The sequence below is a fragment of the Schistocerca serialis genome, chromosome 4 (assembly GCF_023864345.2).
Source record: "Schistocerca serialis cubense isolate TAMUIC-IGC-003099 chromosome 4, iqSchSeri2.2, whole genome shotgun sequence".
NCBI lineage: Eukaryota > Metazoa > Arthropoda > Insecta > Orthoptera > Acrididae > Schistocerca > Schistocerca serialis.
Window position 1 is genome coordinate 661,902,945 of NC_064641.1, and position 14,412 is coordinate 661,917,356.

At 44.8% G+C, this 14,412-nt stretch overlaps 1 protein-coding gene across 1 annotated transcript in view; it reads right to left on the reverse strand.

Moving 5' to 3' along the window:
- LOC126474673 (uncharacterized) overlaps nucleotides 1-13,356 on the reverse strand; it is a 72,096-nt gene extending 58,740 nt beyond the window's left edge. Inside the window, exon 1 of the mRNA XM_050102152.1 lies at nucleotides 13,288-13,356. Within this exon, the coding sequence (XP_049958109.1) occupies nucleotides 13,288-13,356 (69 nt within the window). The remainder of the gene's footprint in view (nucleotides 1-13,287) is intronic.
- Nucleotides 13,357-14,412: the final 1,056 nt, after the last annotated feature.

Sequence of the window (14,412 nt, forward strand, 5' to 3'; positions counted from 1 at the left end):
CTTCTATAGGCAGGTGTGCAAGCATAGAGTAGTGTATATGATCAATGCCAGGGCAACTGTCGCTCGATACTTTAATACTTTCGTTGAGTTCTTCTTTAGAGAAAGGACGAAGGAGAACATGATAGCGGTCTTCTTCAGCAGGGAACCGTGGGAGGAGCGATTGTAGCTATGAATTCCTCTAACCAGGCCGTGGTAGCAGGAGGGGAGGAAGACAGTCTTCTTGTTCTAAAAGCTTTTATTTTATGCCAGATGCTTGCCATACTGGTTTCATTATTTATGGACAGGCAAAATTGTTTCCAACTGTCCTTCTTGGTTTTCTTCAGGAATTTGTTAACTCGCACGTTCACTTTTTGCACAGCCAAGAAGTTGTCCAATGAAGGATTCTGACGATAGGTTTTCAAGGCGAGCCGTCGCTTCGCAACTTCCCGAGAGCATTCAGAATTCCACCAAGGAGGAGAACGGTGCTTCATTACTGTAAACTCTTTTTTCTTAGGGATGCTGATGCCAGCTGCGATGTTCATAGCATTGAGTAAAACTGGGTAGGCATCTTCGTCCCGTAAGTCACGTCTCGTATTTGCGAGTGCCCGACGAACCGTTTCCTTATAAGAGGCCCAATTGGCTTCCTTGATTTTCCACGTACTATTAGAGTAACAGATGTGCGAAGTATCGACGTTGATGTTAATGTGAAACTCTATTGGGAGATGATCCAAAACAGTGTCATATGTGATTGTCAAAATGTTATATAGTTGTGACTGTTAGACAGTTAGCCTAATACTCTACCTTGAGTTTGGTGGCCGTTATTGATGTTCCGGGAACAACAGTAAAAGCCTGAGTTGTGGCTGAGTTCTCAGTTTCTTGTACCTTAATTTCAAAGCCATACCTAATATGTATAGACAATGGTTGTGCGGATCAATGTAGGAATATCACTCTCAGTTCCCTTAAGTGGAACTGGTTTGTTCCCCATTTGTAGTCGTTCATCCTTGTGTTTAAGATTGGTTGGTTGGTTGTTTTGGGGAAGGAGACCAGACAGCGAGGTCATCGGTCTCTTCGGATTAGGGAAGGATGGGGAAGACAGTCGGCCGTGCCCTTTGAAAGGAACCATCCCGGCATTTGCCTGGAGCGATTTAGGGAAATCACGGAAAACCTAAATCAGGATGGCCGGACGCGGGATTGAACCGTCGTCCTCCCGAATGCGAGCCCAGTGTCTATGTGTTTAAGAATTTTAGTCTGTTGCAATTCAGTCAAACCGTGGGCCTGTGTCAACTCCCCAGTTGTGCAAGAACTTAGGGCAGGTTTCTGCTGCCCTGGTCGGCCATGGGTCTGGCGCCGCTCTCTTAGCGATCGACCGACCGACGTGCCGGTGTTAGAAAAGGCCGAACCATCTCATGTCGGTCTGCTGACGTTTCGAGGCCGGTGCTGTCAGACAATAACAATTTTATTGTATGTATCTCAATTTCTTAAACGCACCTAGCTTTATTCTGATGGCTGTTAACATTCAAGTTCGGAGCTTAATTCGTACTAACCTGTTATTTAATTACTCATTAGTTGAGCGCTGTGGTGCGTTTTGATCTTAAATACCTTGTAACCTGAACTGCTATCAATTAAAGACTCAGTGAGCGCGATGACGCATACTTCTTAGCTACAGTTGTTAACTGGGAGGTTATTAACAAAGTTTGGTAACCGTCATGCGAGCATTTTTCTAAAACTGGAGATATTATTCAAGTTGTTTTTAAAAGATAAATTATTATTGACAGATGGTTTAGTAAGCGCTAGGTGCATGTTTTCTTAGATCTAAAATTTAATGAAATTGTCAAGAGCATCTGTCTCATTGAGTGTTGTGATTTATTTTTTTAACTACAAATTGTTTACAGTGTAATCAGTATTTCATTCGAGTATTGGATACAGGAAGAAATTTGCTTAATTGTGTCCATGCACTCACTGATTAAACTTGTAAAAATGAACTGTCACCATGCAAACTGTGAATTACCTCGGTGCTGCTGGGCTAACCCTCCCACTCCGCAGCCTTGTGACCTGTCCCTGTGATCGTCATTTCGCGAAGTACCAGCAGGTTGGGGCTAGGAAAAAAATCTTTTCGAAGCAACGGCTGCTGGGGCCACAATCGGGAAATGAGCAGGCGAGTACCTCGAACTGTTTTCAATGGCCAGCAAGTGAGCATGACGACGGGCCAAGGTTTTCATTTGCCTCCCCCCCCCCCCCCCCCCCCAGTGACCCACGTAAAGCAGGACGAAAATGCAAGGACGGAGTGAGGGTGGGATTGCCACTCGGAGAAACTCATTCTCCTTAGTGAGTAGGAAGACACCATTCTGAGCTGAAAACCAAGGTTTCAATGGAAAGTAACATCGTAATGTTAGATCCGATCTTGTAGGGAAATTGTCTGGTCAATCTGACTTCACCCACTTCAAATCTTGGTGCATCATGTTGTCCTTTCGCGATTCTCTTACAATATTGAATGCCATGACTGGAAAATCATTTAAAGGGCAATGATCCTCTGAGAGGACGAGGAAGCACACGACCTCCTGCATCAAGGTCAACTGGAAGATGGGAAAGAGTGCAGAGGTTCGTATGCTGACCTGTTGGTTTTGCATGCACTGGAAGGCCACCACTGCGAGTGTTCTTCCGTTTTGTCAGGAAACTATGAGTGAGGGCCGAATAAACAGCGCAAAGACTTCTGATCGGTCAATAAGTGGAATTACATACCACAGAAGTGCGTGTGAAATTTGCACAGGACCTCTTTCTCTATCTGGATATATTGTTTGGAGCATTATTTAACCTATCAGTGATGAAAGCTATTTTCCCCTACCCATTGCGAAAGGCTGGCGCTGGTACCACGCTAGGAAGTGTCTGTGGCAAGAGTCAAGGGAACTCATATGAATATGGCATTAAACAAGGTGCTACTTGCAGAAACTTTGAAATAAGGGTCCGTTCAGTAATTCGTCGACATTTTAGTTTTTCTTTGAACTATATATAAAGGATCAGGATATGTAATTACCTAAAACCCAGGCTCTGCTGATTAAGTATATGTGCATATCATATTCATGTGCTAATATTTCGTTCTTACAGACTTCCATTAACGAATCAGAAATATATTTCTATTTTGTATATAATTAACCACAGATTAATTTCTTCCAGAATGATATAGAATCTAAAATGTTTCTTAAGAAGTTATTATTCAGTAAATATAATTGTTCCGTCTAGGAGAAATTCATTTCAAAGCTTTTGAGCATATTAGTTCAGACTGCCCTGATAAGTCACATTTTGAGGTTTATTTAATTCACTCCATTGATGGGTAGTTTTATTTTGGGATAGGTAATTCGGAATCTTGTGTGGCGCACACTTGCTATAAGCTAAGCTACCTGGTACTAGAGCGTGAGAGACGGTTCAAGTTCTTGTATGATATCTTCTACTCCAATTACCAAACTTTCCCTGTTTCTATTGAAAAATTGAAAGTCTTGGTGAACTTGTGCTGCACTGAATTCACTAATTCATCTGCATTAATCCTTTCACCTACATAATATGTTAACTCGAATAATTCTATGTGAAAGAAATGTAATTGAGATGGGTTAATGTAGTGGAAGTGATGGTTACTGTATAACACAATGAACTCCACATGGAGGTGTTGTTGATATGTAAAGAGACAGTGAGTAAGTCAATAAAACAATAGCTGCCTGGGAACTGTTGTGAAAATAATATCTGTTTTGAGAGGAATGACAAACCAATCTCCAGTGTACTGTGCAGGAATCCAGCTTGACCATGAACTGCATAGACAATATGGTTGCCACGCCAGTGAACATTTGTGCACCTAACATACTACTTACAGGGATGAATCTGTGTATGTATGGGGACTATATATGACTGTGAAGTGTACATCATGCAGTTCATCATCTCGCACGACTTGAAAGTGCAGTACCATAAAATTCCCTAGAAGCAATATCAGCTTTCAGATTCAGTTTACTATATCGTAAATTACCCAGTTAAAATCAGTCGAACTCATTACAGTTGTGCCATGATTTATTTAGATAATTGGTTTGTACCAACCATTTTCATTTCAGTATTAATTTTTTTGCCTCAGAGAGTTTACATGAAAATGTTTCATATTTTCACCATCTGCACAGGCATGGCAATGTACCAAGTTCTTTGTACCATTAATCCCAATGACCATCCTTGTGCCAGTTATCCCACTCCTTGGCTAGGATCCTTTGGATGGCAATGGCCAGCGCCCCAAGATTCATGACCTCCATCCTCTGGCATGTAGCACTCATCGTGCCAATGTCAGCAGCATTTACATCCACGAGTTTTCATATTGTAAACTATTTTAAATAAAGTCCAGCTCTACTATGAACAACATCCAATATATTTATCAATGACTCTTAGCAGTCAGCATAATCAAATTTACCGAGTGGAAAACCTTACTTACATATGCAGCCAGTACTCAAAAAACATTTAGTTCCAATTAACACTTTTTGTCAGTTATCAATCTCGTCCAATGGCTACAATTTCGATTTTTAAAACAAAGAACATTAATCTCTGAACATTTGAATAGTGTTTACTATGTGCAAATCCCATAAGTTGAGCTGAACAAATATTATTATGTATTGAGTTCCACAAATTAGACGGAACAGATGCATACTTACTAATCAATCTAATCAAACAACCATTTACTGCTGTCTACATAAACTTGATACGTCATTCACTAACAAATTTCTTTCAAAAGCCAAACCAAACGATGATAACAGTAACAAATATGTGATAATGTAATTTCAATTGATGGTTTATCAACGTTTTAACTTCTTTCCTGAAACTATGTCTCTGGAAATCTTGGTTGTAGCAGTTTCGTCACATGCTTCCATGGTTTCTGAATGGAACTTCACCCAGATGGGGAAACTCAACAATAATGTACTAGCGGTCTGATGGAAAGGATAGTATGTTAATCAAGGTAGCCATTAATAATTATAACCAAAAGCCAGAATCCCAATAAATCACCTGCAAGCTTCTACTTGAGCAACAAAATAGAGTCTTTAAATTATTTTGTAAGAACTAAACTTTGAGCCTGAGTTGCTTGTTATATAATTCTACAAGGTCTTCATGAATTTTCAGAGGTTGTAGAAATGAACATTAATCTTTGAGTACCAATTGTGATAAAACTTTTTATTTGTGATTAATCTCAAGTTGATATGCAGATGTACTTCCAATCTTTATGAGAAAAAACTTTAGCTGAGTTTTGTGCATATGTTTAAGAATTAATAGTGTTCCAATGAAAACTTATCACTACAGGTGCTGAAAGTAGTTAAATTAACTGCATCAGATTTTTGCCTCCAGGAGGCCATTGTGCTGCCCCATTCCCTCCCATCAGCGGATTTCAAACTGTCAAATGTCGATTGTCTACAGCGTCAAAGATTAACAGTGTAGTGCAGTAAATCAGGTGGGGAGTTCTCCTTGGAATAGCAACATAATTATTCTTAGGAAATGTGTATACATGCAGAAAGCAATGACTGTATCTACTTTGTAACTAGCTTTACAATTGATCGTTGTAGAAGCGCCATATTGTAAACGTGACTTACGTTATGCAAAAACAAAACGAGGTGGCGCAGTAGTTAGCACACTGGACTCACATTCAAGAGGATGACAGTATAAATGAATTAGGTCCTGTGACTCTGCCATGCCTGCTACAGAAATGATGCCTACACCAGAATACGTTAAACTAAACTATGGAACTTTATTTTTGCGTGCGGCGCTAAAATACAGAGCTCACGATTCTAGTAATGTGCAACAGTCTAGTCAGTGTCAGTGAGATCCTCATTGCTAGCATTACTAAACACATATCAAAGGAACAGACACACTAGAGAAAGAGAGATAAAAAGCATAGAATAATTAACATACAAAAGGTAAGAAAAACAAGGAATAAATGATCCGCACTTCGCGCGAATAAACCCAGCGCCTCTGGCGGCGCGCACGGAACTACTGATACAACTGCGCACACGGAACTACTGCTGCAATCGCGCGCGCGCACACACACACACATACACACACATGGTAGGTGGCTGCGGGTCGCTACATCAGCCTCTCGGTGGGAGCGGAGCGCCATCCAGAAAATGCGCCGGGACGTACATCTCGTGGAGCGGTGTATTGCAGGAGCTGCTGGCGTAGTCGGTGCGAGTGACCAGGTCGTGTCTGTTGCTTGGGTCGGCGCTGTAACAGGCAGTGGTTCAGACATTAGTTGTCTGTTCGATGGGGCGGCTCGTGAAAACATAGGCCAGCTTTACTCTGTCGATAGTGATAGTGGTATGTTTCCCGTTCAGGAGAATGTCCAGTGTGCAGTCTCCTCTACTGACAGCCTGGTGTGGACCCATGTAGGGCGGTTGGAGAGCCGGTTTGGTGCCATCGCTATATTGCATAACGTGAGAACACAAACTGAGGTCCTTGTGCACGAACGTTGGGGCCGGTGCCAGGCCTGGATGGCTGTGGGGGGTGTATCTTCTGGATGTACTCTCTGAGACGCCCAACGAGCATAGAAGGATCCACTTCTTGTCTTGGAGATGTTTCTATGGAATCACAGGGTAGTCTCAGCGTTTTCCCATATACCAGCTCGGCCAAGGAACCACCCAGGTCGGGTGTGCATGTGTTTCGGAGTCTGGTTAGGACAATTGGTAAAGCCTCAGTCCACCCAGTCGCATGGCACATCAGGGCTGCTTTTAGGGTGGGATACCATCGTTCCACCATTCCATTGATTTCCAGGTGGTAACTGGTTGTCTGAAGATGGTTCTTGCTCCAAAGTACTGACAGTTTTGCAAAAAATTAGGACTCGAATTGTCTGCCTATGTTATTGTAAAGTGGACCAGGCAGCCAAACGGCGATATCCAATGTGACACGAAGGCATGCGCCAATATTTCGGCTGAAGATGCTATTTATTGGTACTGCTTCCGGGCAACGAATAAATCTGTCGACGATGGTAAGCAGATAGTATTGGCTGTTTGAAGGGGGCAGTGGACCAACAATGTCAACATGAACATGTGTGAATCGCACTGTGATGTCAGGGAAATTACCTACTGGTGCATGTGCGTGTCTGCCGACTTTACTGCGTTGGCATTGGAGGAAACACTTAGTCCACTCTCTACAATCCTTCTTTGCTCCCAGCCACACGAAGCGATCTAGAACAAGACGGGGCATATATCTCTTACATGGGTGGCTCAGGCCGTGTAGGAATTGGATTGCTTGCCATCGGAAATTCGCAACCAGGTATGGACGTGGCTTGGCCATGGACACATCACAATACAGTTGCACGCTGGCGCCAGGAATGTCTACGGTTTGTAGTTGTAATGAAGTCCGCACATCTTATAACAGGTCTTGCAGCTCTTGGTCTGACGTCTGTGGTTCTGCGAGTGCTGTGTAGTCCAGTGTAGAGAAGCTGCCAACGCAAGAGAGACAGTTTGGCACGATGTTGTCGATCCAGGAAATGTGTTGAATGTTTGTGGTGAATTGGGCAACGTATAGCAGTTGTCCTGTTGACAGAACATCTTGCAACTGAGCATTATAGCAGAGGTTGAAAATACCGCTTCAGTTGTAAATTACTTTATTTTCACACGACCGGTTTTGGACTGTTATAAGCCCATCCTCACGTGTTGTAGCTGTGCTGTGGTCCCCGAGCGTCGCATGCACCACGCGCTCGAGGCCCACAGCACAGCTACGACACTTGAGGATGAACTTCTAACAGTCCGAAATCGGTCGTGTGAAAATAAACTAATTTACTACTGAAGCGGTATTTTCAACCTCTGTATAGCAGTTGATTGCGCTGTCTCGGCGAGCAGTTCAGATTATTTTCCCGGAAGGCGAATTTCAGCGGTTTTTGGGCTGTAAATATTGTGAAGACGCGAGCCTTGACATGGAGATGAAAGTATTTGACAGCCTCGTACATCACCAGCAGTTCACAGTCGTACATAGTCCATTTCTTTAGCGAGGTGGTCAGCCTTTGAGAGCAGAGAGCTAGTGGCTGCCAGACCTCATCAACGCGTCGTTGAAGCACGCTGACTGTCGCTGTCTGGCTCGCATCTATACCACAGCCAACAGTACATTCGGTTCAGAATGTGCCAGCAATGCTGCATCCACCTTCGTTTGCTTTGTTTTCCCAAATGCCGCGATCATGTCGTCCGTCCAGGTAATTATCGAATTGTCTTTAGCCTTCGGGCCCGCCAGTGCGGCTGTCAGCGACTCTTGAACTTAAGCTGCATGCGGCAGATGCTGCCGATAAAAGTTCAGCATGCCTAGGTAGCGTCTTAATTCCTTGCATGTGGCCGGCCAGGGCAGCTGGCAGATAAATTCTATTTTGTCCGGCAATGGTGGGGAGTCTGAAGGAGTAATGAGATGGCCTATGAAGTCAACTTGCGACTGTCCGTAGATACACTTTGCCACGTTCAGCACAGTTCCATAATCAGTCGTTGAAAAACCTCGACGAGATGCTGGCGACGTTCTTCTGGAGAGACTGAGAAGAACAATACATCGTCCAGGCAAGCGAAACAGAGTGACAGGCCTCGCAGCACTGAACCGACGAACCTTTGCAACATTTGCACCGCATTCTGGACGCCGAAAGTCATAAATTTGTTTTCAAATAAGCCAAATGGCGTAATAATGGCTCTCTTCGGTATATCTTCGTCAGTAGCCGGAATCTGTGTGTAGGCGTTGGCGCAATCTATACTCCGCACGTCGAGAGAAGACCTCTAACGGCTGGCAGCGCAGTTGCCAGCATTCGACACGAACGGGCAGCGAACCAGCGGCGGGGGGAGCAGGGTGACAGACCTTCCCGACCAACCCTTCGGCCCACGGCAACACTCGGCTCCTTCAGAACCTAACAATGCTCCGTCATTCATTGGAGCATTCCTGTAGAGGCAGCATTCTGCTGATCGATATATTCCTTGATGGAATATTTTTTCACATGCACTACCAGTGTTTGTCACCTTACACAAACACACACATGAATATTTTCTTTAATGATGTTGCAACCATTTGACTGCAACACCTTTAATTTTATTGTTATACGGTTCAGATTTCGCTGTATTTCATACCAGTCTTATATCTTTTGACATATAAATAAATTACTGTACTTGAAAATGGCCTATGACCGAGCTCTGGATCGTAAAACAATAACATAACAATTAATTACCGTCAAACAACGGTAACATCATTACAAAAATTACCATGACTATAGCTCCAGCCCAAATAAAAATTACACACAATCAGACTTTCAACATTAACAAGGTATAACAAATTGCACAAATGTTACAAGTAAAATACCGAATAAGGACGTTACCTCTATTTTTCGTGCGGGAGAATGGAAACCCCAAGATCATCGTCAACTGATTGGTCATCTCTCTTCACGACCACATAGTCTTTGGTATCTTCACTGCTGCTGTCCTAAGCGTCTGATAAAGAAATTGCACTATTATGAACGGATTCTTCTCTTACACGTACTTCTGTGTTTGACTTTGTAATCTCTTCACACATGTTGTTCACGACGTTCTTCCAATTTCCTGGCGTTATTCGTGTGACAGTCTCATTTACCAGTCTCTCTGTGTCTCACAGAATAAAAAGTTTTGTTTCGCTCCGCAACATCTACTTTTATTTGAGCCCAGATGAGCTCAGTTGCGTTTTAATGGCAGTGGTACGGTGGATGATGTATAACTTCGTGGCCGTGGTTCTTTCCTAATGTATCAATCACATAATGCGTCTCCTGTGGCTTGTATCGTTTCGCTAATTCCAGAAGTTCCGCTTTCCGCACATTCTGTTCAAAGCCTATTTTATTATCTTTCAACCAGCTGACTATTTCGTCTCTCCTTGCAGTAGCCGTTGGTGGCTTACTGAATTCTATAGAATGGTATGGCGCATTGTCCATTACAAAAACACTACCAGAACTGACGTTTGGTAGTAAACGAGTAACGAACCAGTCTTTGAATGTATCTGCATTCATCTCCTCGTGGTAGTCAACAGTTTTTTTTTCTTTTTACTGAAACATCATCATAGCACCGAGCACAAAACCGTTCATAGAGCCAGCAAGGACTACAAGTAATCGCCCTCGCTTACCAGTTGGCACACTCATAGTTACGCGGGGCGTGTCGTCTGTTCATGCGACGGAACGTGCATAACGCACATTGACCTATGTTTCGTCAATCCATATTACTTTTTCTGGGCTCACTGCTGGTAACTCGCGCAGGAAACGACATCTCCATGCTTACCTTTCCATTAATACCTTTCGTCCTGAAAACTTTTTACAACGGAAGCCAATTTTTTTCAAAACAATGGAGAGACATGTCGTTCTGCCTGTGAACAAACCACTGTCCGACAATGATGCCATCAACTTTTTAAGTGTCGGATACTCCTTCCTACTGTAGTACTCGTATTATGCGTTTCCTGACAGCAGTTTCCTCAAAGTTGTCTGTTTCAGTCACACGAGACGATGTCTTCCTTGACTTTCAAGGCATCACAATAACAGGACTCGCAGCTGAATTGGCAGCCTCTTTATCCTTTGTGACTCTCTTCACTGTCGCTGTAGAGATGTTCAATGCTTCTGCCACTTTGTCAACCACGGTACTCACAGATATCAAAGTCTCTTTCCCTTTCAAAGTAAACAAGCAGTCTGTATACAATGTCGCTTGCTTGGGATTTCAGCATAATTACTTTCCCGAAAGCCCTCTTCTCTGCACTACTGGCAGTCATTTTCCACTTATACACACTTTTCCACTTACACACATGACTTGAAACTCACAGAAGTAGCGGGATGCACACGTATACACACAAACCTGAACGTAGCATGTGGCGCAACTGACAGAAAGGAGTGGTCGCCCGGCACTACAGCAACACGGGGACCTTGCCACGGTAACGTAAACGAAAGCTCACGATCTGATTGGCCGTCATGGATGCGCGAAGCACATGCGCTAAAGCCACGTCAACTGTCAGAGCTCTTCTCTCGCCGTATGGAGTATAGTACAGTACACACACAAGCGTCGCTCAACGGAACAGAAGTATTGGGCACCTGTCAGATAGTGTATGGGCATACAGTGCTCTGTGATGCCCGCAAGGCCGCCACACTCCACTCTTTTTGGGTACGAGGTATGAAAATAAAGACCAGTGGCTGTCACACGGACACATGATGCCCTCTTTGGTAATTTCCAAGAATGATTACCTATCGAAGTCGCGGGGACCAAACGACACATAGCGAACGAGCGACTGTAAATCGATCGTGTTAGTCTCATGGCGGGCGTTATGAGTATGTTTACGGTGGTTACTACAGGAACGACAAAAGAAGAGTGTTAAAAAAATACTTGTAATTGCAAAGGACACGACACCTTATTCGTCGTCTGTGTTATCGTCATGTGAAAGTCCATGTGATGTGTACGCTACAGGGACAATTCCCTTTCTCCTATAGCCTGGGTAAACTCTGTCAATATCACGCAAGAATATCGGCAGAGTGTCACATGCGTTAACTTTTCCCTGCAAACCCAAGTTTTGGAAATAGAGGTACTGAAACGAGTGCATTTCGTCTCTTTGTCCTGGGCACTCTTCTCTTTTAATGGAAGACTTCATAGATTTCCGTAGCCACTCAATATTCTGTGTGTGGACACTGGAGCCATCCGAAGACACGAACTCCACAGAGTGGTTCACGAATTCGTGGTCGAATCCTTCAACTTTCAGAGTCTTGTACGACTGAAACCCTTCTGTAATGACTTTAGTACCAAGCAGTATGAAGTGCTTTATCAGATCCACTAAAGTGACGTTGTCTCTGGACAATACTCTCACAACGAAACACTTCTGGAACTCTCTTTCTATTCCACCGAATACCCAAATGTGACCAATTTCACTTTTTGAAGGTCTTCCTCTCTGGTTCTTCCGTCTAGCTATATGAGATTCGTCCACTTCCACAACTTTACTCGCTCCACCAATTCGTGCACCGCCGCTTATCACTACCACATAACAGACTTCTCGACAAAACCCGAAATAGTCACACACGTTATTTGCAGATAACTCAGTTTCTGATGTTGTTGCTTGCAACGTGTAGTCTCTAATCTAGCACGGTAGAAGAATTACGCTTGTCTGGATGGATAACTTGGAAGAGTCGAACCACGTATTCTTCCTGATACTCGTTCGTTTTCCGGACTGTCCGCAATGAAACTGAAACGATATTTCAGCATCGAAACCCCTCTTACGAAGTTTTACACACTTTGCAGCACCACAGTCAACACAGTCCCTCCTTTCGTCGTCCGGTAGAGCTCCATATTTGCGGTAAAAGTCAAACAACTTTCTACGCTGGATATGCATGGAATTAGATTTTTACGTGTGAGAGAATCCGCCGAAGAAACGCCAGGAATACCAAACATCACACTCACTATCCACAGAAATCGTCTGAGTTTCCCAGGCAAGTCACAAGTAATTAGCGGAGAAAAGAGCAAGTAAACGAACGACGGAAAACAGATAAAAATGACGATCACAAATAACTGATCATAACGCCCGCCATGAGCCTCTCATGATCGATTTACAATCGCACACTCGATATGTATCGTTTGGACCCCGCGACTTCGATAGGTACTCATTCTTGGAAATTATGCCCCCTTTGATCATGTTATCAAACTCGGTCTTGGCTGTCTTCAAACGGTTCGGCGTCAGTCGTCACGATCGGCAGGAGATCGGCGGCCTCTCAGTTGTCATAATATAGTGCACAGTGTTGTGCCTGACCTCCTTCGGTATGCCTGGTGGCTTTGTTAATGCTGGGAAGTGCTTCAGTAACGCGGGTTACCCATCGTCAGAGGCGGTAATCAGCGGGACAGACTGAGTGGATGTCTGGCGCCGGGAACCCGCGGCAGTGGTCTGGTCTACAAGGTGGGTGTCGGTCGTAACTGGCACGAATTTATAGCGCGCCAAGAAATCCGCTCCTGTTATTGACTCTGCCACATCTGCCACAGTGAAATTCCAAAGGAACGCGCATCGGAGGCGAAGATCCATCTCTATTCTGTGCAAGCCGTACATTGCAATAGACGAGTTATTCGCGGCCGCCAGGCAGAACGACGTAAGCAGTTGGCACTGATGTAGCAGCGTACCTGGGTAAATACAGAAGTCGGAGCCAGTATAAATCAAGTCCTCACAGCCGTTGTGTCGATCGCTGACGAATAGGCGCTGTGATGTTGGCCGGCAATAGGACGAAGGGGCTATGTTCAGTTGCCGCTGGCATTTGGGAACGTGCACGGTTTGGTGCAGCGGTGCGCATGCTCCTCGAAACGCCGGCGGTACCTGCACGCATCCTTCTGTGAAACAGGTGACGACGCAGGCGAGCGGGATGCGGCCCTGCTGCAGGAGCATCTCGTGTATCTTGGCCGGCTACGATCTCCACCGACGCTGCAACGTGCTACCAGCTGGCTAATCTGTTGCGTCAGTTGATCGACCTTCGCCACTAATGCATTGTACTCAACTCACGCTACTGTGGTGGCTGAACTCGCACACTGTGCGGCTGACACCATAATAGATGCGGGTGAGACGGCATCCAGCACCTTCCAGAATGAGATTTTCACTCTGCAGCGGAGTGTGCGCTGATATGAAACTTCCTGGCAGATTAAAACTGTGTGCACGACCGAGATTCGAACTCGGGACCTTTGCCTTTCGCGGGCAAGTGCTCTACCATCTGAGCTACCGAAGCACGACTCACGCCCGGCCTCACAGCTTTACTTCTGCCAGTATCTCGTCTCCTACCTTCCAAATTTTACAGAAGCTCTCCTGCGAACCTTGCAGAACTAGCACTCCTGAAAGAAAGGATATTGCGGAGACATGGCTTAGCCACAGCCTGGGGGATGTTTCCAGAATGAGATTTTCACTCTGCAGCGGAGTGTGCGCTTCCTGGCAGATTAAAACTTTGCGCCCGACCGAGACTCGAACTCGGGACCTTTGCCTTTCGCGGGCAAGTGCTCTACCATCTGAGCTACCGAAGCACGACTCACGCCCGGCCTCACAGCTTTACTTCTGGAAACATCCCCCAGGCTGTGGCTAAGCCATGTCTCCGCAATATCCTTTCTTTCAGGAGTGCTAGTTCTGCAAGGTTCGCAGGAGAGCTTCTGTAAAGTTTGGAAGGTAGGAGACGAGATACTGGCAGAAGTAAAGCTGTGAGGCCGGGCGTGAGTCGTGCTTCGGTAGCTCAGATGGTAGAGCACTTGCCCGCGAAAGGCAAAGGTCCCGATTTCGAGTCTCGGTCGGGCACACAGTTTTAATCTGCCAGGAAGTTTCATCCAGCACCTTGTTGGCCAATTCTGCCATGGCGTGTAACGACATCTCTGACTGCTTTGCGATAATCGCCTTGATAGATTGAGGTATGTGACTGCTCCAGATTGTATGCAGCAGATGATGAGGTACAGTACCAGCATCAAT